The 27,331-nt window shown below is 40.8% G+C and overlaps 1 protein-coding gene across 1 annotated transcript in view; it reads left to right on the top strand.

Annotated features, from left to right (window-relative positions):
• TTC39C (tetratricopeptide repeat domain 39C) overlaps positions 1–27,331 on the top strand; it is a 98,907-nt gene that overhangs the window by 51,511 nt on the left and 20,065 nt on the right. The window contains exons 5-6 of the mRNA XM_065889897.1: positions 7,955–8,309; positions 10,150–10,318. Of these exons, the coding sequence (XP_065745969.1) occupies positions 7,955–8,309; positions 10,150–10,318 (524 nt within the window). The remainder of the gene's footprint in view (positions 1–7,954; positions 8,310–10,149; positions 10,319–27,331) is intronic.

The raw sequence follows: 27,331 nt of genomic DNA, 5'->3' as shown, positions 1-27,331 counted from the left end.
TATCTTCTCTCTTTTTTTTTTTTTTTGTAATTATCTTCTTTTAAAATGTGTTTTATGGTTGTACTGTGTCTTTTCCTTTTGATCCAATTTTTTTTTTCTCTTTAAGTCTCATCTCAGGACTCTCCCAATGACTATCTTACTTATATGGTTGAGGGCTCAAAGCTCATGTGAATTTTCTATAACACAGTGATGTAAAATCCCCCATTTGGAGTGCCACACTCAACGTATATGTAAAAGAGTAGCGGGAAGAGCTGGACCTCTTTGGTCAAGACAGGAGCTCTGGTGTTTTCTGTGATCTTGGACTACTTTTTCCTGAGGCTCAAGGACTTTTCTAAGGACCTAATTTTAGCCATTAAGAAAATACCTGTGGAGAGAAAAGGATAAATCAAATGTAGTAAAATGTTTGGGGAATCAGGGTAAAGGATATCGGGGACACTTTCTATTAATCTGTCCTTCACATGTTCATTCATGGGTCCATTCAATAAGTAATGATAGAGCACATACAATGCTAAGCACTGTGTTCCATGAGCAAATCCAGGCCATGGTCCCTGCCCTCATGAAATTCAGAATCATTAGTTAGTACTGTTTATTTGTAAAATTACTCTGATTGTAAAATTACTAAATATTGCTTTAGAAAATTTGGAAAATATAAAATAACGAAAAAGCAGGTCATTTCTAATCTCACTACCTGGAGAAAATCACTCTTGATTGCAAATGTTCTGTTTTTCTCTTTCTCTTTCTTTAAAAAATTGGATCTGTGGTGTTTTGTATCCTACTTTTCCCTTTTAGGTTATAATTCACATATTTTTCCTATAGCTCACAGTTTCAAAATATAATTTTAAAAGCATTAATTTATCATGTGAATGTGCCATAATTATTTAACCGATTTCTCTTGGACAGTCCCATGTTCTTTGCTTTGCTTTTTGTTGTTGTTTTAGTGAAGCGGAACTTAATTTTATATTTTACCCATAAACTCTATTCCCTTCACAAATTACCTTCGTGACCTTTTCCTGTTCTCCTAAAAAGTTGATATTAATCAGCTATTTAATCCTGTTTATCATAGATTTTTTTGTGTTTTGTTTACTTTAGTAATTTTTTTTTTTTTGCGGTACGCGGGCCTCTCACTGTGTGGCCTCTCCCGTTGTGGAGCACAGGCTCTGGACGCGCAGGCTCAGCGGCCATGGTTCACGGGCCCAGCCGCTCCGCGGCATGCGGGATCCTCCGGGACCGGGGCACGAACCCGTGTCCCCTGCATCGGCAGGCGGACTCTCAACTACTGAGCCACCAGGGCAGCCCTACTTAAGTAATTTTTATTGGAGTATAGTTGCTTTACATATCATAGATTTTTAACAGCACTCTTGGTTCTTCCTGATGCCATATAATTTATTGAATGTAATATTGATAGTGAAAGGAAATTGACAGACATGAAAGCCTCAGGTTCTAATAAACACATGTAATGGTCATTTGCTTTATGAACAGCTCAGTATTTGTCTCAAACAAACAGACATAACTAAAAATGTGCTTCATTTGCCTTTCAGAAACCCTCTAGGTTATAAAACTATGAAAAATTTACTCTTTGTTGGGATCCGTTTCTTAACTTTGTTGGATAATTGTTTTGGAACAACCCCTCCTTGGAGATGTTTGTTGTAGGTGGTCCTCCCCCACCCCTTGATTAGGTGGCCCAGAAGTGGGTGTGGGTACACACTCACCTGAGCTCCAGGTAAGAGTGAGTCTGTGTGAATTTGTTAGTCCTCTGACTTTCGAAAAAGCTCCTGTATTTTGTCTCATTTGAATTTCTTTATAGGGAATTACCCCATCCTCTCTCTCTATTTTCCTATACTATTTTTTTAAAAGATTTATTTATTACTTATTTATTTTATTTATTTTTGGCTGCGTTGGGTCTTAGTTGCGGCACGCGGGATCTTTTTGGTTGAGGCATGCGGGATCTTTCACTGTGACGCTTGGGCTCTTCGTTGTGATGCGTGGGCTTCTCTCTAGTTGTGGTGTGCGGGTTTTTTGTTCCTCTTCTCTTCTCTAGTTGTGGTGTGCAGGCTCCAGGGTGGGTGGGCTCAGTAGTTGTGGTGCACGGGCTCTTGTTGAGGTGCGTGAGCTCAGTAGTTGGGGCATGAGGTCTTAGTTGCCCCACGGCATGTGGGATCTTAGTTCCCGGACCAGGGATCGAACCCATGTCCCCTGCATTGGAAGGCAGGTTCTTTACCACTGGACCACCAGAGAAGTCCCTCCTGTACTACTTTTTAATTTACTCTATTATCCAAAGGCCGTTGTTGTTGTTGTTTTTTGCAGTGAGCACATGTGAATTACTTTAGTAACAAAAAGTATTTATTTTTAAACCGACTTGATGGCTTTTGGCACCTTGTTTGTGTTTCCTGTATTTCCTTTGGGCTTGAAGATCAGCCCCATGTCTTACTATTCTTGACAATAACATACGCTCAGTACGTTTTCCTCAAATGAGATTGGGTTTTCCTTGTTTCACAGGTGAGGCCATTGACGCTGGATGATTTGTTTGAGGTTGAACAGGTTTACACAGGGATGACAGAACCAGGACCTGAGCTGTGGGCTTCTTATTTCATATCTGAATTCCTAGCACTCACAGTTTTCCCTTCACCTTCATTTGATCACATGCACCACCAGCCTCCCAATGGCCCAGAAACTAGAGGCCACATTCTCTACGATGCCCCTGGAGCGCTCTTTCTAAACCTTGCTACACCTGTGCTTCAGACACTTAGCTGTTCTGCAACATCGCCTACAAGGAATAGTGCAGATTCCTTCCTTGGGTGGCATGGAAGAACCTGCCCCCTACCTCGCCGCCACCGCCTCTAGCTCGGCAGGGCTGACTGCAGGTCTCTGAGGCCCTGCCGCCTCGGGCCTTGGTGTGCGCTGTCCTCTCGGTTTGGAACCCCTTTTGTCTTTCTCTTGTGCCTCCCCAGGTGCAGCCTGGGTCTACTCCCTTCATGTTCTCCTTCCTCACTGACTTCATCGTACGGCCTCTGTTACTCTGCTTGGACCCTGTGCATAGCCAGTTAGAGCAGTTGTCACACAACTGTACACATCTGTACTTACATGTCTGCCCACAGTAACAGATGGGAAACTTCTTGAGGGCAGGGACTGTGTCTACCTGCTATCTTTTTATTTTTCTCCACATTTATTGAGCATTTACTATGTGTCAGATTCTGGAAGGTGATAGATGCTAATGGTCTAGAGATGAATGAGATGTAGCTCTTGCCCTGAGGCTACTGAGAGTTTAGTGGGGGAGAAAAGGGACTAAATAAGTTCTCATTCAGAGTGATACTTTCACCACTAGACATGTAAGTTAGTTGGAGAGGTTGCACAAGGAATGAGCAATTCCTCAACTCTGTTGGGAAGGTCAAGGATCCCTAATCCTGAACCTGAGCAGGGTTATAGAGAATGGAAGTCCGTTGTCTTCTCTGTGTCCCTGGCACCTGATATGCTGCCTTTGCCTAACACATGGTGTGTACATAAATGTGAATTAAAGAGAGGGATGGAGGAAGGGTGATGTTCAGGAATGAGATGCATGATACTGAGCCCTAGGAAGCCCCAAGAATAGTTGGGACTGGAGAAGTGAGTCTATCAGAAGTCTGTTGACTGGGGATAAAAGTAATAATGAGGAGATGGGCTGACTAGTGAAAACCAAATCATCTTTTTTTTTTCTTCTGAAGTCTGTTATGTGGGTCACAAGGAAGCCAAGGCTGAACTTCCCTTCCATTATAGGACTAACCAGCCTCATCCAGGACAGGCAAACAGACAGAATGCTATGGTAGGGCCTCTCACCAGACACAATCCCTGCTAAAAAAAAAAAAAAAAAAAAAAAAATTTTACAAAATTTATTCCAGGATCCATTTAGTGGAACTTGATATTTTCATTTTCCAGACAACTCTTGCCCTTTCTAGGGGAGGACTCCCACCCCCGTTATGGGGACAGGGTTTCCCATCTCTCCTGCATCTCTGGCTGGTTGAGGCTGCCCCTGAGAGGGGAGGGCGGACGGTCTGTGGTTTTCTGCTCTCTGTGCAGTCCTCTGGGGACACAGTCACGGTGGTTGAATGTTTTATGTCTGACGTTTCAGAGGAGCCTATGAGAGCCTGTGCAGATTGGGGGACCCAGCGTTCAACTGTTTTCTCTGCTTGTTGGGCAGAGGCTGCTCCTGGCCGCGTTGCTGGGCATCAGCTGACCAAGTGTCCCTCCCACTGGGGCCGCGGTGCTGTGGGCCCAGAGCGCAGCTTCTCCACCCGGTCCTCACGCAGCCTCTGCTCCTCCCATCGCAGTCTGGCTGAGCTCAGATGTTTCGGTCACCGCATTTGGACATGGAGTCGGGCGAGTCCTGGGACCTGTTTCAGTGCAGAGTTGAACTTAAAAAGTGGTAAAAACAAAATCTGTTTCTCTCTAGGTCCTAACTTTGTACACATCTCAGTTTCTAATCTTCGATTAGTCAAAACTTTGAGTTCTATTTACCTGGCTCAAGTTCAGGGCTTTAAAGCTTGTTACTGTAGACTTGAACATGTGCTTTTAAAATAAATGTTAACATCTAAGCTCTTATCTTAGGCAAGAAATTAAAGATGTTGAATTAATTTCATTTTTATTCTGTAAAAATGGGTTTTTACCATGTTGGTTTTCTTTTCCTTTTGTTAATTGAGTTCGAAACCGTCGGCATTAATGGATTTTTATGTTTGCTTCCATTGCTGCCATTCTTTTCTGTAACTCTTCACCTGAGATCTGGATTACTACAGCTTGTTTCCCTAACACTAGTCCCTTTAACTCCAATTTTAGGGAGCCCCTGCTTCTCCTGAGCAGGCGTCCTTCCCTTAGCTGGATACCACTGGGTGCATCATCCCTGCACCCATCCTTGGCCCAGCTTGTCCCCTGATTCACTCTGCCTCTGAACAGCTTTCCATCTGTCCCTTCATACTTACATTCCTGTTGCTCTCCCCTGGAATGCTGCATTTCCCTAAGTGCGTCCTCAGTAAAGTGACAGTAGCCTGGAAAATACAGGATAAAGTGGAGTTAAGTTTTTCCCTCTAATTTTCCAGTTAGGCTTAGGGACAGGAGGGAGTAAAGTTTTCTACTGAAATCCTGCAATACTTCTTTTGCACTTTTAAATTTATGTATGTGCTTATTACATAGAAAACAATTGACTGTCAAAAAGGAAATAAAAGGGCAATTCACTCATAATCTCAACATTGTTTTCGTTTTTCTATGTATGACCCAGTGGACCATATAAATAAACATATGCATATATAGTCTTATGTTACACACATTTTTTTCACTTTTATTTTCTAATTTTATTGGGCATTTGGAGGGCTGAGATGTATGTCTTATAGTTCATTTGTGTCCCTCAGGCGCCAAGCACAGTCCTAGGCACGTGATAGGAACTTAGTAGCTCATTGACATTTTTAGGGTTTTGCAATTTTACTTTTCCTCTTTTTATTTCATTTTTTATCTGTAGCCAATTATTATTTCTTTTCAGTTAGATTCAATTGCTTTTGTGTTCTCAGGACTATATATTTTAGTTTCCTTTTTCTTGGTCTTTTTCTGTTTTTCTATTCAATCTTTGGCTTTTTGGATCATAAGTGAGAGTCACCTTTCTTGTCTGTGGGTGTGTTGGATTCACCTAAACACTTTGCTAGCATACAAAGAAGTGTCAAGGTTAGGTTTTCTCAAACCTCTCTTTTTCCCACAATACTTCCATTTAGGAGGGAAAAAGTCACTGAGCCTCTTAAAGGCAGGATCTATGTCTTATTTCTCTTTGATTCTCCTAGAACAGTGCCTAAAAGTAATATTAGCACAGTAAATATTTTTGTTAAATTGAACTGAATAAAAATAAATTGTTTCAGATATGTATTACTTTTATAACAATAAATTATACACATAGTACCGCCCACCCCCCACCAGCAAAGCTTTTGTAGACTGGTTTATTTTACTTCTTCATCCTGTCATGTAGCAATCTTTGCAGTGCACTTAGACTACAGGACATTCATCACCCAGAACTTGTGGGATGGTTGTGTTTTGAATTGTGATCCCATAGGAGATACGGTCATCGTTTGCCAGAAAATTGATACTTTAATTAAGATAGTAGCTTGAGTTAATGGATCAGGGGTCCCCAAGACCTGTGATTAGGAGGACTCAGAAGATAGTCATACTCATGGCTATGATTTGTGGCAGTGAAAGGATACAAAGCAAAATTAGAAAAGGGAAGAGGCACAGGGACGAAGACCAGGAAAAGTCAGGCCCATGCTTCCCAGGGTCCTCTCCCAGAAGAGCCACATAGGATGCGCATGATCCTTCTGGCGGTGAGTTATAACGACACCTGTGAAATGTAACCAACTGGGGAAGCTGGTTAGTGACTCAGCATCTGTAGTTTTTACTGGGGACTGACCATGTAGGCACCCCGCTGCCTGGTGCATACCCAAACTTCCAGAAGGAAAGCAGGTGTCCACATAAAACATTGTTCATACGAACTGTAGGCACAGTGAGCTCCTCTTACCGGTTCTGGGAATGATGGGACCCCTCCCAAATCCAAGTTCCCAGATACCAGCCAAGGGCCAACATTGTAAACAGGCCTTTCAAAGGAGAGCAATAGGCCTGCTATGTTAATTCTTTTCTGCACGTGCCATATAATCTTAGATCACTTTCAATTCAGGGATTGGACTTTTATAAATCAGATTTTATGTTATATATTTTATGTCATTGAAAAATAAATTAAAACACTTCTTTCCCTGCTGTTCTAAAGGGCCTGGAAGCCTGGTACACAGTTCCTGTTGTCTTCTGTTGTGCTTTGAGGTCAGAGTATCAGTACCGTTATTGGTAACGGTGCCAAGTGGACAAGCTCTCCTCTATAGTTACTAGAGAACTATTTTACAGAAAACTCCCTGTGGAGGACCTTTTCCCCAGATATGTGGTGGTGATGCACTCAGACAAGCACAGGTCTATCGACGCCCCCCCTTCCCTTCCTCATCAGAAGGGAAAGATGTTCGCAGGAGAGGGTGAGGACTCAGACCTGAGAGGGGCCAGTGGGGCGTGGAGCAGGGTAAATCCCAGGTTTATCTCTCCCTTTGCCTTTGTGACACACATTCTCAAGGTGGCTATGTTAAGAAAATTGGCCTAACAGAAATAAAGGGAAGTGGCTTTAAAAACAACAGATTTTCACCCTGTGAAAATCTGGTGTGAATAGCTTCTGCTTTGCCACCCTCCTTCCCTGGAGCTCTCTAGGCTGGGCAGTGGGGGAGCTCCATTGTCATACACACCAAATAAAGCCCCCCAGCCTCGCTAGGTGCGGTTAAGCCACTAATAGGCATTGAATAGAGGTGCATTGGGGATTCTTTGCATTTTTGTATTTAACGCTAATGACATTTTTGTTAATAAACTGGACATTTGTTCACCCGATAAATATTAATCGTTTTGTTTTGCTTGTTTTATTTTTGGCAAGTCGCCATGCTTGGTGCTTGGGTATAAATTTAGCAGCAAATTTAGATTTAGAAGTTGCTCTTGAGGAGGGATGAAACACAAGGTATGCAAATTTAAGAGTTTTATCCGGAAAGCACCATAGTTCAGGTAGTTCAGGGATGTGGTAGAGGGTTTCACAGAATACGTGGGAAAAAAGTCCGATTCAAATGATGCTTGCATTCATTCATTTAGCAGATATTAGATGCTATGCCCTCACCTCAGCGTGAGGGGCTCGATACAATGAACAAAATAATACATGGTTCTTGCCAAGTGGTCATCCAGGCTAGTAAAGGGAAACAGACAACAAGTAAGGAATTTAAGCCATATGAAGAACAGAAGGTTTCATGATGGGTAATAATTTTTATTGTTTTTTTAAAATTTTGTTTTTTCAGGTCATTCTTCAATATCTTTATTATTAATGTAGGAAAATTATTTTGAATACTTATTTTTTCCTGCTTTTCTCCCCTTCTCTTTATAGCATATATAAAAGGTGGGTGGATCCTTAGGAAAGCCTGGAAGATTTACAATAAATGTTATTTGGACATCAATGCCCTCCAGGAGCTGTATCAGAAGAAGCTAACGGAAGAGCCCTTGACTTCTGACGCTGCAAATGATAATCACATTGTGGCTGAAGGGGTGTCTGAGGAGTCTCTAAACAGACTGAAAGGTGCTGTGAGCTTTGGATATGGCCTTTTTCACCTTTGCATATCCATGGTGCCCCCAAACCTGCTCAAAATCATCAACCTGCTGGGTTTTCCTGGAGACCGCCTACAGGGGCTTTCTTCACTGATGTATGCAAGCGAAAGTAAGGACATGAAGGCCCCTTTAGCTACGTGAGTAGCTATATTGCAATGCTTTGGTAGATAATATAGTGTTGAAAGTAAGTGAACGACAATCAAAACCTTTATAGGAAACTTCAGGTAAAATGCTTGGTTGGTTGACATGCTGCCGTGCCTTTCTGTTTTTTAGTGCAATGCCAAGGACCGTGTTTTTGGTGGTGTTTATAAGTTGACTTTAGAGACCAGAGCACTGTTCTTAAGTCTCATGAGTCCTGTATTTTATTTTTTTTATTCACTTATTTATTTTTGTGGAAAGTCCATCTTGACCATTTTCTTTCTTTTCTTTTTAAATTTTTAATTTTTTTTTTTGGTTGAGTCCTGTATTTTAAACATGCAGAGTGATCATGATTTATAAAGTTTTTGTGACCCTGACCAGTCACTGAGATTGATAATCCTGCTTTTTGGACTTAAGGGGATATACATTTCATGACTCTTCTGTGATTCTGAAATTTCTATTCTTATATCCTCATGTTGGGTAATTTTCCTTGATGATTCTGGTTGGTCCATTGGTCTCTTATATGTGGCTTGGAGAGTTTGTGGTGTTCAACTAAATTGAGTTATTGTTGTTCAGACTAAACTTAAATGATAATTATTTAAACCAAAAAGTGTGAAGAAGCCATTATAACCATCCAGAGCAAGGATTCACCCATTTCCTCATCAGTTAAAAATGATGTGATTTTTTTTCAGTCTGGTAAATATCTACTACCATTTGCAGTTAGAATAATTTTATCAAATACTGGATGTCCTTTGATATTACACCACTTATCAGAATTTTTCCAAAGATTTTGGTATCACAGAGAACCTTAGTGTGCTGTATTTCTGCTTATGTCAGTATTGAGGAATTTGGATGTTAACTCTTGATCAGCTGGTAGCTATTAAAAAGGTCATTAATTTTTTATTGCAAAAATATTCATGCCTCCACAAACTCATTATATTACACAATGGTCCTTTATTAATTTGACTTAACAGATTTGTAACTTAGGATAATTTGTATTTTTTAATAATATTTTCTGAGAAAGGAATGAATTCAATTAATAATAATGTAAATTAGTCTGATCTCCAGAAGAGGACCAAATTTATGCACATGCTGGAAGCATACATTTACATAAAAATATTGTGTTGGTTAAACATTTTTGTCGGTTGGTTAAAGCCGATCCCAGGGAATCTATTTTGTTACTTAGTTTAATGTGGCTTTTTTTTTTGAAAGGGACACGTTTGAAGTGGGAGAATTTTAAGTAACTTACTTATTTGTTTGGTTTTCAAATTGAACAGCCTCAGTGGCTAGAGAAAGGGCCCTTCATCCGGTCCTTTCACTTATTTTAACCCAATTTTGTACAATTTTGCCTGTGGTTCCTATACTTAAATTCAGTCTGAGGCTTACACTCTAACTTTTGTGAACACGAAATGCGAAAACATTTTCCTTTTGTAAAAAGTAATGCAAAGAGTAATTTTAAGGGGATAGTAAATTCATGGTAACCAATTACTGTTTCTAATTTACACGTTGACGAGTAAGGTGTAGAATTCAGAGATTTACATAAATGATACCGTCAGCAATCCATCTAGAAGCCTCAGAAGAGCTACTTGCTTCTGTGACCTTATTCTCTTACCCGATGGGAGTATGCTGATTTATATGTTGTGCTCTAAAGTTGTGGCTTTCCAAATACTGATAAAACTAAGATGGGGGGCGATGCTGATTTTACTTCTTCAGAGACTGCCTAGTGAGCTTTTTGGAAGGGGTGTGTATTGGAAGAGCACACACTTAATTTTTTTTAAAGAGTGGCAACACTGTAAGAAAAGTCATCGTCACTCACGGTTTCTCTCCCTCTTCCTTTAGATTAGCGCTGCTCTGGTATCATACTGTAGTCCGCCCGTTTTTTGCCCTGGATGGCAGTGATAACAAAGCAGGCCTGGATGAAGCGAAGGAAATTCTTCTCAAAAAAGAAGCTGCTTATCCAAATTCTTCCCTCTTTATGTTTTTCAAGGGACGCATACAACGATTAGAGGTACTGTGCATTCCCCATCTTTTTAAAAATAAAGCCTTCTGTTGATCGAATCTATAATTCTTACTTGGGTGGGGGGGTAGTATCACAAGGAGCCCGAATGTCATAGGGCCGAGTAACGTCTTGTTTTTGTGCCTTGCGTTGCATCATTGCTGTGGGAGCCTCTTCCAGGAACCCGGGGTGTTAGTCAGTTACCTTCTGTTCTGCAGCTGTGGGCGAAGCAGGGCCGGGGTTCCTTGGCGCTGATGAGACGAGATGCTGCACCCTGAGCTGAAGGCACAGGAGCCCTTGGGAGTGTCTTAGTCAAAGAACATGAGATACGTTGTTTTTCCGTCTCTGGAATTACTAATAATCTGTTTCCAAATGTTCATCCTGGCTGACAGTTGATTTATACACAAGTTATTGCCCGAAATGTCAAGGACAGCAAAGGCTTTGAAATAGTAGTAGCCGGTATTACTTTTTCATGCATGTGTCTAGGTCCTGTGCCAGAGGTTTCACACACACCATCCCATTTGATCCTCAGAACAAGCCTGCGACAGAGATAGAAAATCATCCCCTTGCATCTTACAGGAAAGATAAACAGGGATCTTAGCGGGCTTCACGTGACCTCCGAGGTCACCCAGCAAGTGAGGCCAGGCTGTCTCATTTCAGAGAAGCAGTACGCCCTGGCCTTTGAGGGGGTTCTGCTTCTCTTTGCATTTCTTTTTTTTTTGTCTGCTTACTTGAGGGCATGAGGATCTGAAGAAAAACGAAAATTTTGTAAGAAATTAATCATGCATATGAAAGGAGGTGACTGTTCTGAGGTCTGCCACCCACAGGCTCACCAGTAGCTAGTGGTGCAGCAGTGTGAGGTTTAATAGCCTCTGCCCTCAGTTAACCAGGCATTCTCAGCACACCCGTCGAAGAAACCCACAAGTGCTTTGGAAGATTCTTGCCTAGGAATGCTTTCATGAGCACAGGAGGTGACGCGTTCACTAATTTTTTGTTGGCAGTGGAGAGTATATTACTTCCCCAATAATTTCTTTCCTTCGTGAAGTGCCTTCTTAAATCCGAGGACGCCTTACCTTTATTTATGGAAATTGTATTTTAAAGATTGTACTAATAATTTACAACTGAAACACAGCACAGAAAGCTCTCCAGGATCTGACTGATTTAAACCCATGTCCAAGTCATTTTTCTTATTACTTTGAGACTGCTTTTCTTTGCATTCAGGCTCACGTACCTTCAGTGACATTGCTCTTTTTTTCTCTTGCTCTCTTAAAAACGTAGATCAGTCGGCTGTGCAATCCAGTCTGCTGTTAGTGTGTTTTTCTTTCAAGCTCAGGGTTACGGTCCTGCACGTAGGGCAGCGTGTTCAAGCTATTCAGGTTTCTCTACTCCCTTGGGTTTGTGCAGGAGGAGGTAACCCCGTAAAAGGAACATTTTAATTGGCTCCACCTTCTCACTTGAGTGACCTTTTCTGAAATGAAAGTTGGGTGCAGGGTAAATGCTTTCTTAGATGTGTAATGCCTTTCCTTTAAGCAATTGACATTCTGAATAACTCTGAACTCGAAGATACTAGGTTTAGTGTTCAAAGGAGGTTTGCCTAGTGGGGGTGAGAGCCTGACGTTTACAGTTGTGTACAACACAGCAATGAGGCCAGAGCTTCAGGCATGTACTAGATGTCTCTCCCCTCACTCCCTTGATCAATGAATGCTCTAAGTTGGGTTTTGAAACCGTTAAATAGAAATGTAAAAGTCAGGATTTATATTTCATTATGCTTCCCATTTTCATTACTTTTTTAGTTTAAAACAAAAATGCTGGGACTTCCCTAATGGTCCAGTGGCTAAGCCTCCGCGCTCCCAATGCAGGGGGCCCAGATTCGATCCCTGGTCTAGGAACTAGATCCCGCATGCATGCCACAACTAAGAAGTCCGCATGCTGCAACTAAAGATCCTGCAGGCCACAACTAAGACCCGGTGCAGCCAAATAAATAAACAAATATTTTTTAAAAATGCTTAACTTTTAGCAAAATTAATAACTTATGTGTTCTCCAAAAACTCAATTTGGCGTGATTTTAGTTTGTCCACAAGTCATCCCTATTAGGGACGGAGTGAATGCTAACAGTGAGGGGTCATTCATTGTCGTTGGGATGATTCTAGAAATGAGGAAGCCACGCGCCATCAGAGGATTTTTATAAGCATGGTTTGGGGAGGTACACAGTGACCATGATAGCTCTCAGCAGACGTGCAGTCTCTTTCATGGTAGATCGTTGGAATCTGAGTGCCGGTGGTGGTTGTTAGAACTCCTTTGTCATGGAGCAGCTTGCTTACCCAACTGATACTTGGTTTTAAGAAAAAAAGACTGAAAGACCTGTTACTGCTCTTGACGGGTGAGCTGTGGCCTGAGGGTCAGGTGAAGTGTGACAGTTGTTTCTGTTTGGCTCTTCCCAAAGTCTTCGAGGATAACAGAATTTTAGGGCTAACTTGAGATATTACGGTGCCTGGACAGTGGCATTTCATTAATCTTCCCAGGTGAGCATGTAGGAAGGTATCAGATGGTGGCATCCTTCATTTGCTGATGAAGAATTGCTCAGAGAGGCTGTGACATGGGTCTTCAGAGGCTTTTTGTAAGGCCTCTAAGCTCCCAACTCAGTTTATGAAAACACACAGGGCTTAGTTGACGAATTTGTTTACAGAAAACCTTTTTTCTTTTCAGTGAGCATTTAGGTTAGAGAGAGGGCGCCTTGAGATCTTTTTATGGACAGGCTCCAGGGAACATGGTCTGGGGCTCTAATTTTGACAGGTGCATCATATGACACACTTAACTTTTTAGATTCTGAGTCACTGAAGAAGTTGTTTGCACAGCTGCTTTCATGTAAACTTGCCCTCATACAGGGTGACTAGCTCAACACGGGCTGGTTAGTGTTCACTTTCCTTGTTATTTTCGAATCATGTGCAGGTGCCCACTTTCTCTTTCAGTGTCATCAACAGCTTTTTACATACTTTGCCCTTCATTGTTTGGGACAGTTTGGAATCCGTAGGGGAGGGTGGTCTTTAACACGTCCACCCCTTTCCTGCCACTTGCATAACCCTTGTGGCTGTGTCTTCATTATTCCCCGGTGTTGTGGCCTGACTTGACATAGCAGTGAAGTTCTGTGCCTTCGGTGGTACACGGGATCCTTGTGCATCTCAGGACGCCAAGCTTCTCTGCTCTTCGGGAGTCTTGGCCAGACTGCAGGAAGAGTTTTCTTTCTTTATCACCTTTGCTTCTCCCCACTGCGTGTCTGAAGTACCCCCACCTTTGGCCCTCTCCACCCTCTTGTCTTACCCTCCTTACCTGTCCTGTCTCTGTTGACTTTTCCCATGTGACTTAGCATGTTGCTGTGAGGAATAAATGGGTTCACACCATACTTAGCACGTGATAAACGCTATCCAGGTACTGGTGTGATGGTTGTTGTTTTTCTTACTGAGTGCTTAAGCCTGGGAAGTAGTGCTACCAAATTTGCTCTTTTTTTAGGAGAAAGAACTTGTCTTGGTGTTGAGAGTTGTCAGTAGAGCTAGGCTTGTGATGGGTAAGATGCGTATGTGTAGCTAGAGGGGCTACAGCTACTGTACCGTACCCATGTTTACTTTTCCCTGAATTTCCATAATGCACACAGATGTTAGGAAGTTGACCCAAGGGTTATATAGCAACCTCCATTTTAAAATATGAATTGATAATTATAATTTTGAATTTTATATTTATTTCCATCCCATTAAACCTACAGTAGTGGTGGTAGTGGTAGTCTGTTAACATACAAGTGATTAATGAGTATTTTTCTTGATTATTTAAAGGTATTAGGGACAAGTCTACATTTTAATAAACTTTAATTCTCTCCTCTTTTTTCTCTAAACAACACAGATTTGCACAACTCCCCTCTCCTCCCGCTTTAACAGTCTATTTAGTATGTAAAATACAGATACACATGCTTGGTTTTGTGTGTATACATAGTTTCGTATACATACTTTGTATGGTGTGACTAGTTATAAAACTAATTTTTAATATTAGTCTACTTATCTGTCTCTAAACGCTCAAATATTTGAATGACAATTGATCAACAATGACAGTTGATGGACATATTCTAATGAAGTTACTTTATGCACTTTGGGAACTCTTATTTTGAGACTGTCTTCCTAGCTTGGACCCATACTTTCTGAATATCCTGCATGGTGGCATCAAAAAACCGCACATTTGCTTCTCAGGAGCAGAAGTGGGCCCGGCACAAGACCTGGCCCTCAGTGTGTGTTTGTCAAATGAACAGATGAGTCTGTTGGCCGGAAGTCCATTGATCAGTGTGAGTGGCGGCGTCTCTTTAAGAGAGGAAGCTGGTTATCAAGGACTGTCTCCTTTTCTTGGTGGCACCTAAACCTGTTTCCGCTACCGATGCAGACGAAGATGGTGCAAGAATGTCTTGACATTTGGTGTAAGAGGATGGCCTACTAAGGAGGGTACCGAATCAGATATTGAAATCTGATGGGCTGGCTAAAGAAGTGTGACTCTAAAGAAAGGAATTAAATAAATTTACAGGAAGTAAAAAGAACCTGGATATCGATGAGGTCTGTGCTCATTGCTGGAGTGGCGAGGTGAGAAGGCTGAGCCCCTGTGCTCCGTGAGCTCAGCCTGGTGGACCCTGTGCTATAACAGCCCCTCAGTTACAGCGGAGACAAGCCCTACTTCACGAGGACCAAGTGGGAGTGCACAAGGCCTTGAGGCCACACTGAGGGAGTCCTAGTGAACTTCACCGTGTGTGTGTGTGTGTGTGGCCTTTTCATACCATCTTTCTCGTATTCAAAGCTGCCTTGTTGGTTCTCTCTGATAAATGCTACTTTCTCACTGCACAGTCTGCTCTGGTTTGTACTTCTCCCCCCGGTCCTTGCTTCTGAGCAGGATGTGTGATAGGATGTGGTTTCTTTTCCCCATGAATAATGTCTGCAGGCATGGCTTTGATGGTTGGCCTTTACTTTGTCACCCTGGTGTTCCATCTCCTTACTTTCTTTTTTTTTTTTTTTGAGGTGAGTTTTTAAAAAATAAATTTGTTTTTATTTTTGGCTGCGTTGGGTCTTCATTGCTGGGCATGGGCTTTAGTTGCGGTGAGCGGGGGCTACTCTTTGTTTTGGTGCGCGGGCTTCTCATTGCAGTGGCTTCTCTTGTTGCGGAGCACGGGCTCTAGGCGTGCGGGCGTTCAGTAGTTGTGGCTCGCAGGCTCAGTAGTTGTGGTGCACGGGCTTAGTTGCTCCGCAGCATGTGGGATCTTCCCGGACCAGGGCTCGAACCCTGTCCCCTGCATTGGCCGGCGGATTCTTAACCGCTGCGCCACCCGGGAAGTCCCAGCCATCTCCTTAGTTTCTATTACCTGCACAGTTCTGTGTGAAAGGCCCTTACGCTTTGACCCCAGTGTGCGTGTGTTCTGGCTCTGGATCTTCCTCCCACTCATCATTTCAGGCTGTAGTCCTTTCTCTCTGGACTTTTACTGATGAAATTACATTTTTCATTGGTGCTCCCCACAGTGAGCAGGAGGTCTGTGTTGCTTTTTAGCTCCTTAGTTCATGATTGTGGCAGGGACAGAAAGGTGAAGGTTGATCCCCTTGGTGATTAGTTTATCAGACAGAGACAAGAGGCAGGAGGCCTGCGGGGGTCATGGAGAGTAGGGGCCAGCACAGAAATGCCAAACCCAGGGAGGCCTGTGCCCATGCACCCATCTCGGGGGCATATTGACTAATCAGAGCTGTTGGGTGGCAGCGTTTCTCTGCATCTGTTGACGAGCAAGCCTGCTTCTTGTATCTGAACAGCATGATTTGCCAGCATGAGGTAATGTTGTTATTTATAGGATCAGGAAAAAGGCAATGCAGGAAGAGAAACAATTCCCTGAAGTTTTGTTAATTGTAGTTTTCTCTTCCGACCTATGTGGTTCTCTTTATTACTTCAGGCACCAGGAAAAATAGGGTTACCATTTATTCTCAGAAGGACACAAAATAAGAGATTGGCTTAATATGGTGTAGGAGAGGTGGAGGATATATTTGTCTTCACTTTCCATTGTGATAAATCCATACCGTGTGGTTTAATGACCCTGTTCACTGAAATGAGATGATAACCCAAATTGCTAGTAGGTTAAATACATTTGCTCTTCTTTTAACTCTATCTTTACAAGTTGTTGGGTTGAAAAGCAAGTAGAAGGTTAACATTGATTTATATCCCTAAGCTCACTAAATGTGCCTAAGAGGATGAGTTTTCCCTTGCCTACGTTAACCCTGGTCCTGAGGGTAGGGGTTAAATGCATGATCTATTGTTAGGTGTCCTTGGCAGTAATACTCTAAACCGATTCCGCTACTCAGTGACATTAGTGCTGAATCACGTGTGAGTAACCGGGTTGTCACGGCATGTCCTTCTGCATGCTACAGGTGACAAGGCGGGGCCTCTCTTTTTAAAACACATACATAATACTTTATTGTAAGATGTTAAGCAACTTCATAAAAATAACCCAGCAATAATGAAATTCTAAGCTGTTTTGCTTCAAGTTGTTTTGTGATCTTTAATATACACATATGAGACTTCAGGCACTTTTGCTTACAGATCTGATGTTTGCATGTTTTAACATAGTTTTTGTAAATAACTGGTATGGAAACTATTTAGATTTCCATTGTGTTACTAATTTGATATTTCCCATTGTTGGGATATTTAACAGTTGTTTCCCTATGATTTCCCAGTATTTCCCTGTGATAGAAAGTACTGTAGATTTCATTTTTTCAGAAATAAAATTTATCTTCTCAAACTGGGACACATAGACTATTTTGTTCAGATTGTAAAATGATGTTTTAAGAAGTCTTATATTCTCATACCTCTTTGCGTGTGGAGATGGGTATGGTTTAATTCTGATACCTGTCGGATTCAAGAATAGTAACATTAATTTAAGGGTATTTCTCTTCCTGTTATTGAACTAAATCCTTAAGATAGATGCAATCTGTTTTTGAAATATCTTTATTTTATACCTTTTATAGATGTTTTAAAACAAATATTACATGGTTTTGACAATTGTGATTTTATGTTTTAAATATAATAAATACATCACTGTTGCCTTTTAAAATATATATTATTTAGTATTTTTATCCACTTGTTTCTCACATATACTCAGCTTTCAGTTTGTTGGGTTCTGTATACTATAGGGAAATCTTAATTGATATTTATAATATTTCTTATTCATTTCTGAGAATATCTCTTCATTTAGTCATGTCACTCTTTCTCTCATTACTTTATAATTTTTTTTACCTGCATCTGTCCTGTCATATATATAGTAAACGTGGGTTCCGATAAAATAAGTATGTGCATGTGTACTTAGTTATTTTGGATTAAGGAGGAACTAGAATTCAGGCCTTCTCTCTCAACCCAGTTCTTTTTTAGCTTTTATTTGCTGATAAGTTACATATATATATATATATATATATATATATATATATATATATATATATATACATTCTAAATGTAATATTATATACGTGCAAAAAACCATATATGTAACTTACTAGCAAATAACACATTTAAATATTAGTATAAATATAAATATTCAGGAGAGCTTATTCTTGGGCTTTAGAAATAAACCTGATCTTTTTAATAAAATGAGTTGATTAATGGAATTTTTTTCTACATTTTGGAGAAGCAAGTCACTTAAGGTAATTAAACATTTGAATGTATTTTTTGGTTAGTCATTGTTAAGTACCCTTTTGAAATTCTTTAATAATTTATCTTATTTCTTCAAGAATCTTAATTTAAGACATCTACTTACAGTTATATTCATCTTAGTTTTATGTTTTACTTTTTCTTGTTTCCACTTATTTTTAAACATATGATGACTATTTCCAGACATGTGGTATTTTTATTATTTGTGGTATTTTTATAAATTTGTGTTTTCTTAATTTTATGATTGGGCTTTAGATTATCATATGGGCTTTTATAGAGAGAGATTTGATTTTTTTATCAATGCATTTTCGACTTCCATTTTCTTTCTAGTTTTTCTTAATTTAGCTTGTTTTATAGTTCATTTTCTTAATGCTTTATCGTATTTGTCTTATTAGAATAGTGAAGTATTAGTATTCTTGTTTAGGGATTCGATTGTATTCCTTGAAATTCAGCTTGCATTTCATTGGTTAACTGAGAGTGTTTGGGGGGCTGTGATATTGTGATATAATAAGATACAGATCATGACTAAGGGCTCAGCTCGGGAGGCCAACTGCCCAGGCTGAGTCCTGGCTCCTCTACTTTGACTGAGTGACCTTGGACAAGACGCTTAATCTCTTTAAGCCTCACTTCTCTCCTTGTTGAGGTGGGCCCCTGGTTTGTACCTTGGGCGTAGTTTCCCTGTTGAGATTTAGGGAGGTGCTAATCTGGGAGGCACGTGCTGTCCTGGGGCTCTGAGCGTGGGTCCTTGTCGGTGTAATGACAAGACCACAGCCCTGCTGGGGCTGCTGCTGGGGCTGATGCGTTAGCAGCCACAGGGACAGAGCTCATGCCCCGGGGGAGATCAGGACCATGTGGCAGGCAGGCATGTAAGCAGATGCAGATGTGGCCAGGCTTTGAGAAACATAAAAACAGGCCTATGGGAAGGGAAACCATGGTGTGGCTCACCCATGGTGCAACCCTCGCAGCTGGAAAAGATGACCCAGGAGTGGGGGTATTTGGGTTGGCTCTTGAAGAGTCTGTAGGAGTTTGCAGGTGAGAGGTGAGAGCATGGGGGATGAGCTTGCACTCAAGCCCAGATCCAAGAAAAGGCCAGATAATGGGGAGATACAAGCTCATTGGGGCTGGAGCATTTGGTGGAGAGATGTGGGTGGAGTAGGGGTGACCCCAGCAGCAACAGATGATTTGATTTTGTTTCTCAATCCCAACCTCCCTTCTCATAGAGGACTTTCTTGTTCATATTTAATTGTGTATATGAAGCACACATGTTGTTTTCCTTTGCTCTCAGGGTTGTGTTTATTGTTCTTGTTTTTTTCCGTTTCTGCTTGCTTATTCAGGGGTAGATTTTTCCTTAATGCTTGATTGGAAAGGTGATCACTGTATTTTACTTGTCTGCCATTTTGAACGTGGGTTCACATATCCACGCAGGCAGTGTTTCTTTCATGTCTTCGTTCCTCACTCTTCTGAGGACAGAAAGTGTACAGCAAACTCCCATTGCCGGGTGGCACAGAGCTAGTTTTAGGAAATAGTGTTCCCTACTTTTACCTACCCCTGTCCAGAGCTCATGTGTGAAATTCTCTATTTTCTCCTGGTATCATATTGAACTTCTCTGTCTTTCTTTATGATTTTGGACCCTCAATGTGTGGGCACATTGGTTTCCTAAATCTGTGCGTTTCTTTGTTTCGTGTACGAGTCCTCATTTCTCTGTGGCTTCTTATAGAGGACTTGTTAGCTGTGGGAGTTTGTTGTCATACTGCTTCAGACCTTCAGGTTTGGGCGCGTAGCATTGTAAAATGAGCACTGAACTAAAAGCCTGAAGATGCGGTGTCGGCTGTTTCGTGAAGAGTGAAAACCCTCTCTACTTCCGCATGGTCACTCACACGTCAGTTTGGAAGAGCAGTGACTCCTCAGTTAAGCCAGTCTTCTCTGGCTCTGGTTCTTTATTTGGAAAATCAGGGGGGTTGGTATAAATCAGTGTTTTTCTGAAACATCTTACCGGGAGCACTGATTTGATGGACTAGTTAATACATGTTCCAGGAAAAGAGGTTCCATGGCATTGAAATCAGGATATCCTGGGGCTTCTCGGAGACTTTCGTTTTGCATCACGAGGGAGATAGAGTCTGCAAGTATGCTGTGTTTACCCAAGTTAATTGGCCAGGAAAATTCGTTTTCATACTGTAGCCTGTGAGACTTAGAAGCATTCTGTAGAGCACACTTGAGAAAAACTAGGCGACATGATTTTTAAGGTTTCTTCCAGCTTACAAATTGCATGGTTCTGTGAATATACTAAAAGCCACTGAATTGTACACTTTTTAAAAGGAAAGAATTTTCTCAAAGCTTTTCTAAAAAATTTGTCATGGATTTTGAACCTTCAGAACTGTAACTACCTGGCATTATTTCTGCTGTTTACAATTTGTCTTTAATTCCTCTTTGGAAAAACCCACATACCAGCTTGCCCATTTGACTTCCTTCACAGAGAACATCATTCAGTTCTAGGAAAACTTTTCAAAGTCACTTTCCTGTTTATGGCCTCGATTTGTTTCTCTCATAAAGGTCTGTATGGACATGAATCCTCTCCATCTGTTTTCCAGTTTTATCTGTTTATCTTGAATTGCTGTCTTATTTTGAGTAGTATGACTCTTTGTAGACTCGTTTTTCTCTATTTCTGTAGTCTTTGTTTTTCTGAGTTAATTCTTTGCATTATCGTTTTCCCTGTTTAAAATTCTTTGATCGTGCCTTTAACATAAACATATTTCTTTTAAGTGTACTGCTATCTTTCGTAAATTCCTTCTCTGCCGTTTTAAAGGGTACCACAGTGTAGCTCAGCTCACATGGGCTCTTCCAATTCCTGGCTGGCAGAGCTTTCTGAACCTGTGTCCTCGTCTGTAAAAAGAGGACAGTGCCTTCCCTGTCAGCTTTAAGTAATGTAACATGGATACAGCTAAGTGCTAACTAAGCACATGGTGCTTGGTCAGGGATTTTCCTATTTAGACAGAATCTTGTCTTGGTTGTAAATTCAGTATAAAGCACTTTCCATCACAAATTTTTGTCAGAATCATGTGCCTAACTGTCGAGAGACCAAGGAAATCCTGCAGCTGGTACATTATTCTTTTTGGTTACATAACTCATTTTCCAAGGGGGTTGCTGTCCATTTGTGTGGAGGTGCTGAAAACATTACTACGCTATTGCATTATTTGTGTGTAATCAGAGATTTGTAGCCTGTTATGGAAAAGGCCTTCTGGGGGGATGCCAAGAGAACTAGAAAAAGCTTGTGTCCCAAAATGAACTTATAATCTAATTATGAAGTTAGCAGTGTAAATGCATGAAAAGGCAATTGTACAAGACAGTAACAAGGGCCAGATGAATGGCTGGTGGTTGTGGGTAGCTGACCACCACCAGCTCCCACCATGCCCACCCTGTCCCCTTTATTACCACCCACCTCGTGTCTGCCCAGAGACTCATCCTCATTGGACACACGGCATTAGGTGTCTTCCCGATTTGCTCCTTGTCTATCTCTCCACATTACAAGGAGAACAGAGGCTCCACAAGGCAGGGACTTTGTCTCTCTGGATCACTGTTTATCTCAAATGCCTTGACCAGTGCCTGACTCCTAGAGAGGATGTGTGCCGTGTGCGTATGTGTGTGTGTAGTGAATGAACACTCTGGTCTCTCGCTCTTTCCACTTAGTTGTGCTGTAATGATTGTTCTATTTCTCTAGCTCCTGGGTTTTTGTCAGAATGGGAGCAGCCCATATATTTATGGCATTTTGAAAAGTTTTCCTTAATTATGCAGAATTCATAGAGTCAGTGTTTATAGTAGTAGTAAAAGCTCCATCATCCCCCATCAAGGACTGTGCGGTCATAACTCTAAAACCAAAACATTAAGGGAAAGATTGATAGGATCGATCATACATTGGTCAAAAGGTTTGTAGAATTGACCCCAAAATAACTTATATAAAAATGATAAAGTTAAAAAAAGAAAAATAAAGCTAGGAAACAGCTGATTACGTGTTGGCATCCTTAATTTAGAATGAGCTCTTGCAAAATAAGAACATATTAAAAGGGTAAATATAAACATACAAAAAGAAAAAGTCAAGGCACCGAAACAGACAAGCTATAAAATAAGACGTACAAACGGCCAATATCATATGAACCTCAGGATACAATCAAGGAGATGCAAATTAAAACAACACTGAAAAGTGATTGGCTAGTATTAAAAACATAGTTTAGGGAAATGGGCCTTTTATAAACTGTTGGCACATATGTAAATTGGTAAAACCTTTGGGGCAGGTAGTCTACTATTTATACACATTACTATACAATATAACTTAGGAAATAACTGATGCACCACATATGTGAGTGCCTGCACAGACAGAGACTAAACCTGCTCACCTTCATCACTGGTAAGAAAAACTCCAGGGTGGGTGTTGAGCTGGGTGGGTACTGTGATTTACCTGGCTTCGCTCGGGTACTCATACTCTCTGAGACCAGAAGATTTTTCCGAGAAGCAGGACCCTTTCCATTCCCAACACATACATGAGGGTGGAGAGGGGGCAAATGGCTCCCTGAAGAGAGGATGCCTCTGATAGTTAGTTGGTGTGTTCGCTTCCTAGGGCTACCATAACAAAGAACAGAAATTGATTTTCTCACAGTCCTGAGGTTGGAAGTCCAAGCCCAAGGTGGGCAGGGTTGATTTCTTCCAGGGCCTCTCTCCTTGGCTCGTGGGCGGCCACCTTCTCCCTCTGTCTTCGCATGGTCTTTCCTCCGTATGCACACACGTCTGTCCTCATCTCCTTTTCTTGTATAAGGACGCCAGTCATATTGGATTTGGGCCTGCCCTAAAGCCTTCATTTTAATACAATTACCTCTTTAAAGACCTTATCTCCAAATACAATTGCATTCTGAGATCCTGGGGGTTTGGATTTCAACATACGAATTTTGGGGAGGGATACAGTTCAACCCATAACAGTTAGCAGTGCCAATGAGAGTGTCTCCTCCCAGGCACTTGGGGTTTTCCTCTTTCTTTTCACATAGATGTCACTGGTACCCTGGTAGCCTCCAAATATATTACCCGGCAGGTTCTCCCAGAGGTCCCAGACCAGAAAGACTCACAGGCCAAATTAAAACGGGCTCGAATCACATAGCTTACTAAATCAATATAAAACACAGCCGGGAGCAAGGGGGAAAAGGTAGACATGGGTTAACACTCTTAGGACAGGGTGCAAGTGGGGTGGAAGGGCCATGCCACCTGGGTCCTGGGTACACGATGTGCAGTGTCCTGCCTCACTCTGCTCATCAGCCTTCCTCACTGGCAGGAGAGGGGGTACAAGGAGAGAAGGGCCCATAGGTGCGAGTTGCCCTGGAACAGTGACACACTTGTTCAGAAACCCACAGGGATGAGTACACTTGGCCACAGCTAATTAAATGGATGGACCGTCATGGGTTTTGTTGGTGTTTCTCGGGCAGAGGACACATGGTGCCAGGATGGGCATCAACAATGGGGGGTCAGATTTAAGACCTCATGGATATTCAGTTCTCATGTATAGTTAGTATTCTGACTATGTAGTGTGTTTTGTGTATTTGGTCTTTTGAGTATATCTCTTTGCCCTTTCATTCTTCTAACACACACACACACACACACACGCACTCCACTTGCTAAGTACTTACTGTATTAACACATCTTGGGAATTCTGCCTGCGTCTGACAACCTCTTTGCTGACCAGTTACTTAACACATCTTGAGGGAATGTGCCTGTGTTTCACAAGCTTCCTTGTCTAACAGAACTGAAAATTCTCTAAAGCAAATGCACGTTAGCGCCATCCACACAGGCAGCGCTTTCCCCAGCGGCCGGGTCCACAGGAACGATGTTTGCAGTGGTGAACATCCTTCAGTTTGCCATTGCCCGGTGCTGTCAGCTCTGGAGTTTAACCCACAGAATTAGGCGATACCAGCCTCATTTGAATACCAGCAGACTGGCTCTGAGCTGAGACCTTTTTGTTTGTGAGTTAGTGATGTCATTCAATGTTAAATGCAGCTTGGAGGTGGTACAGAAAGAAACTGTGTGCTTGGGAAGCGGAGTCTTGGCATTTTAGATTCAGGCAAGTCTGGAACTTGGTGTCCCTTTGGCACTAGAGTCTGGGCCAGGCCCCTGAAAGAACTTGGCTTTGTTTCCATGTTCACTTTTTTTTTTTTTTGCAGCCCTAGAAATGGAACCTTTTGCTAGGTAGCTGAATTGAGAGAATCCTCTTGGCTTGGTATTGCTAGTGAAAATCTTTGAGTAAAACAGAATGTAACATTAGTAACCCCAAGATTACGGTGCTAACTCTGAAAAATATTCATACTTACTGTGTCCTCATATTTGTACTTTGAGATCTTTACTTTCTAAAGACCTTAAAGATATATTAATGTGGAAATAGCTTCAGAATAACTTAATCTTTTTTAATTGGGTTGAAAATGTTGCCCATGGTCTGTCCATCCCTTTGTATTACATGTTTCATTTTCCTTTGTCCCCTGTCTCTCCAGGCAAGAGCACACACTTGTATATTTGTGGTAGAATCTTAACTCAAACAGCTCCTAATTATACCTGCTAGGTAAAATATGGAATTTCTCTAGTTTTTTTTTTTTTTTTTAACCTCTATGTGACCACAAGCAGAATTATAAAGACAACTTACACTTTCTAAAGGACTGCAGGGAATTCCCTGGTGGTCCAGTGGTTAGGACACAGCACTTTCACTGCCCTGGGCCTGGGTTTGATCCCTGGTCGGGGAACTAAAATCCTATAACGTGTGGCCAAAAAAAAGGACTGAAGAGGATGAAGCAAACAAAACATAGTATAATAAGAAAAAAGTAACTGTCAAGGGAACAAAAACAAGTTAAATTAATATAAAAAGTATTAGTTACCTAAATCCATTTATGTTTACCATATTGCTATATAAAAGATAACTCTCAGATCAGGATAAAAAAGACAAATCCAACTAAATAAATATACAAGCTAACTAAAAAAATTTAAATGGTGATACAAAAGTAGAAAGTAAAAGAGTAGACAAAATATATCAGGCATACATAAATTTAAAAATTGACAGCAATGATAATTTAAAAATCGAGGGCAAAATGCATTAAATGGAACAAAGCTGGTTTAAAACTTTATGGTACTTGACAATTAAACTAACAGTCGTAAAATTATATATTCCTAAGAAATAGCATTTTTTTTTCTTAAACATAATAAGAAACTTGCAGAAACACAATTATGAGAAACTGACAACTCTTTCATTCTTAAAAAATCTATTTTATAATAAAATAGTCTCTGAGTTTGCTGCTCAGTTTTGCTATAATCCTAATACTGCTCTAAAAAATAAACATTACTAATTAAAAACAAATCTGGAATTTCTCCCAGGGTTCTGAAATAATTTGTGAGAAGCTGAATTGCTACTTACGGCAAGTCTTGGTCCTAAAAGTTAGAAAACAATATTGTGATTTATTTCCCAATGCTGTTAACAGGAGCCAAGGTACCTATAGACAATACCTATGTTTTAAAGACAATGTACCTTTCCTAAGAGCATTTTATTCACATGAATTCATTTATTTCAGCATCCCTGAGAGTATAAACAAAAATTACTTCCTAAGGTCCAAAATTGTGTAGGTTATGAAGTTGGCGCTGAAATCTGGTACTACTGACCAGTATTTAACATTCTTCATTATACTGTGTGCCCATTAAAAGAAAACATTTATATTACAGTAATTGAAACAAATGAATTATTCAGTTGGAAGGTATGGCTCTAGAGTGAGCTATTTATTTACGTAGTCCCAGAGCACAGAGAATATGAAAATACTTTCTGCCAGTCTCCAAGTTCTGGCATTATTCTGACACCAGAACTTGCAGGGGAGAGCCCTAAACAAACGCCACTTCATTCTGAACATAGAAATTCTAAATAAATATTAGCAAATCAAATCCAGCAACGTATTTCTTAAATGCTGTATTCCAACCTAGTAAGGCTTATTCCAAAAAGGCACTCGTGGTTCAGCCTCAGGAACTGTATCCCTGTTATCCGCTGCATTGAGGAAGTCATTGATAAAACCATTCCCTCCTATGAATAGATACCCAAATGGCATTTAATGAAATGCACTACCCAACCCAGATTTTAAAAACCAAACAAACGACTAGCAAATTAGAAAGGAAATCTCTCTATTTGGTAAAAATGGGCATCTACTGAAAACGTGCAGCAAGCTGTATTTCATGGTGCAACATTAAAACATCCTCTTTTTCATATTCTTTTATATACTGTATAATAACATATACACATCGATTGTATTAGCATAAACCAAGGATACGTGCTATGCTTGCTTAATATTCAGTATTTTAACTGGAGGTCCTACCCAAGTACAATTGTCTGTTGTAAATGAAGAGACAGCACTATCGTTACTTGCAAATGGTTTGAATATCTCCCTGGAAAATCCGAGAGAAAAAGAGATTAAGAATTATAAAAATCCCTGAGTATAATAATGTGACATGTACAAAATCAACTTGAAAAAATCCACAGGTTTCCTACATACCAGCAACATTCACTTGGAGAATAAAATGGAGAAACAAATCCCTTTTGCAGTTGCCACAAGTGTTATAAAATGCCTAAGAATACACCTATCAGGAAGTTCCAAGTAACTGGAAAAACACACAGTATCCCTGTAGTGACAGTGCTGTAGCTGTAAGTCCTGCTGATTTTAATTTGGCAGTAAATATGCTCCATTTAATTTGGCAAAGATTTGTGCTTTTATTCTTCATGGCTTCTTCTGGAAGCAGATAAAAGCTTGCCAACATTTTTTTCTCCTTTTACCAGCAAGGAGACTGAGGCTTCAAGTAGTTTTTGTGACACAGTGTATCAGCGCACAATTCATGAGACAAAAAGCCTGTATAGGAGTAATTCTTGGTTTCATACTAATCCATTTTCTATATTTTCTTCAGGGTATGTGTATTTCTTTAAAAATTAAACTGGGAATCGAGTATCAAATTGAGGATAACCCTCTTTTCTCTGCTGGGTTGTGGATGTTTTAATTTGTAACCAGAAAGACTCCCATAGATCATTTTTATTCTGAATTGTTTTGATGAAAAGGGAACTATATTTCCACTAATTTAATGGCTGTTCATTGTACTTCCTTAATGAGTGATCAGCCTAGAAGTAGAATTAGTTTTGTAGTTATGCTTGCTCCTGGGGTAATGCCTTTAAGCTCCATAAGTGGTCTCAGTACTTCCCAGTTCTATTCAAGTGCTTGTGACACAAAGAGCCTGGAACTTTCTTCACAGTTTCATCTTTAAGGAAGTATACTGTTCTAGTTT

The sequence above is a fragment of the Phocoena phocoena genome, chromosome 13 (assembly GCF_963924675.1).
Source record: "Phocoena phocoena chromosome 13, mPhoPho1.1, whole genome shotgun sequence".
In the NCBI taxonomy this organism is placed as follows: Eukaryota; Metazoa; Chordata; class Mammalia; order Artiodactyla; family Phocoenidae; genus Phocoena; species Phocoena phocoena.
The sequence above is the reverse complement of the archived record's forward strand: the minus strand, read 5'-3'. Positions and strand labels throughout refer to the sequence as shown.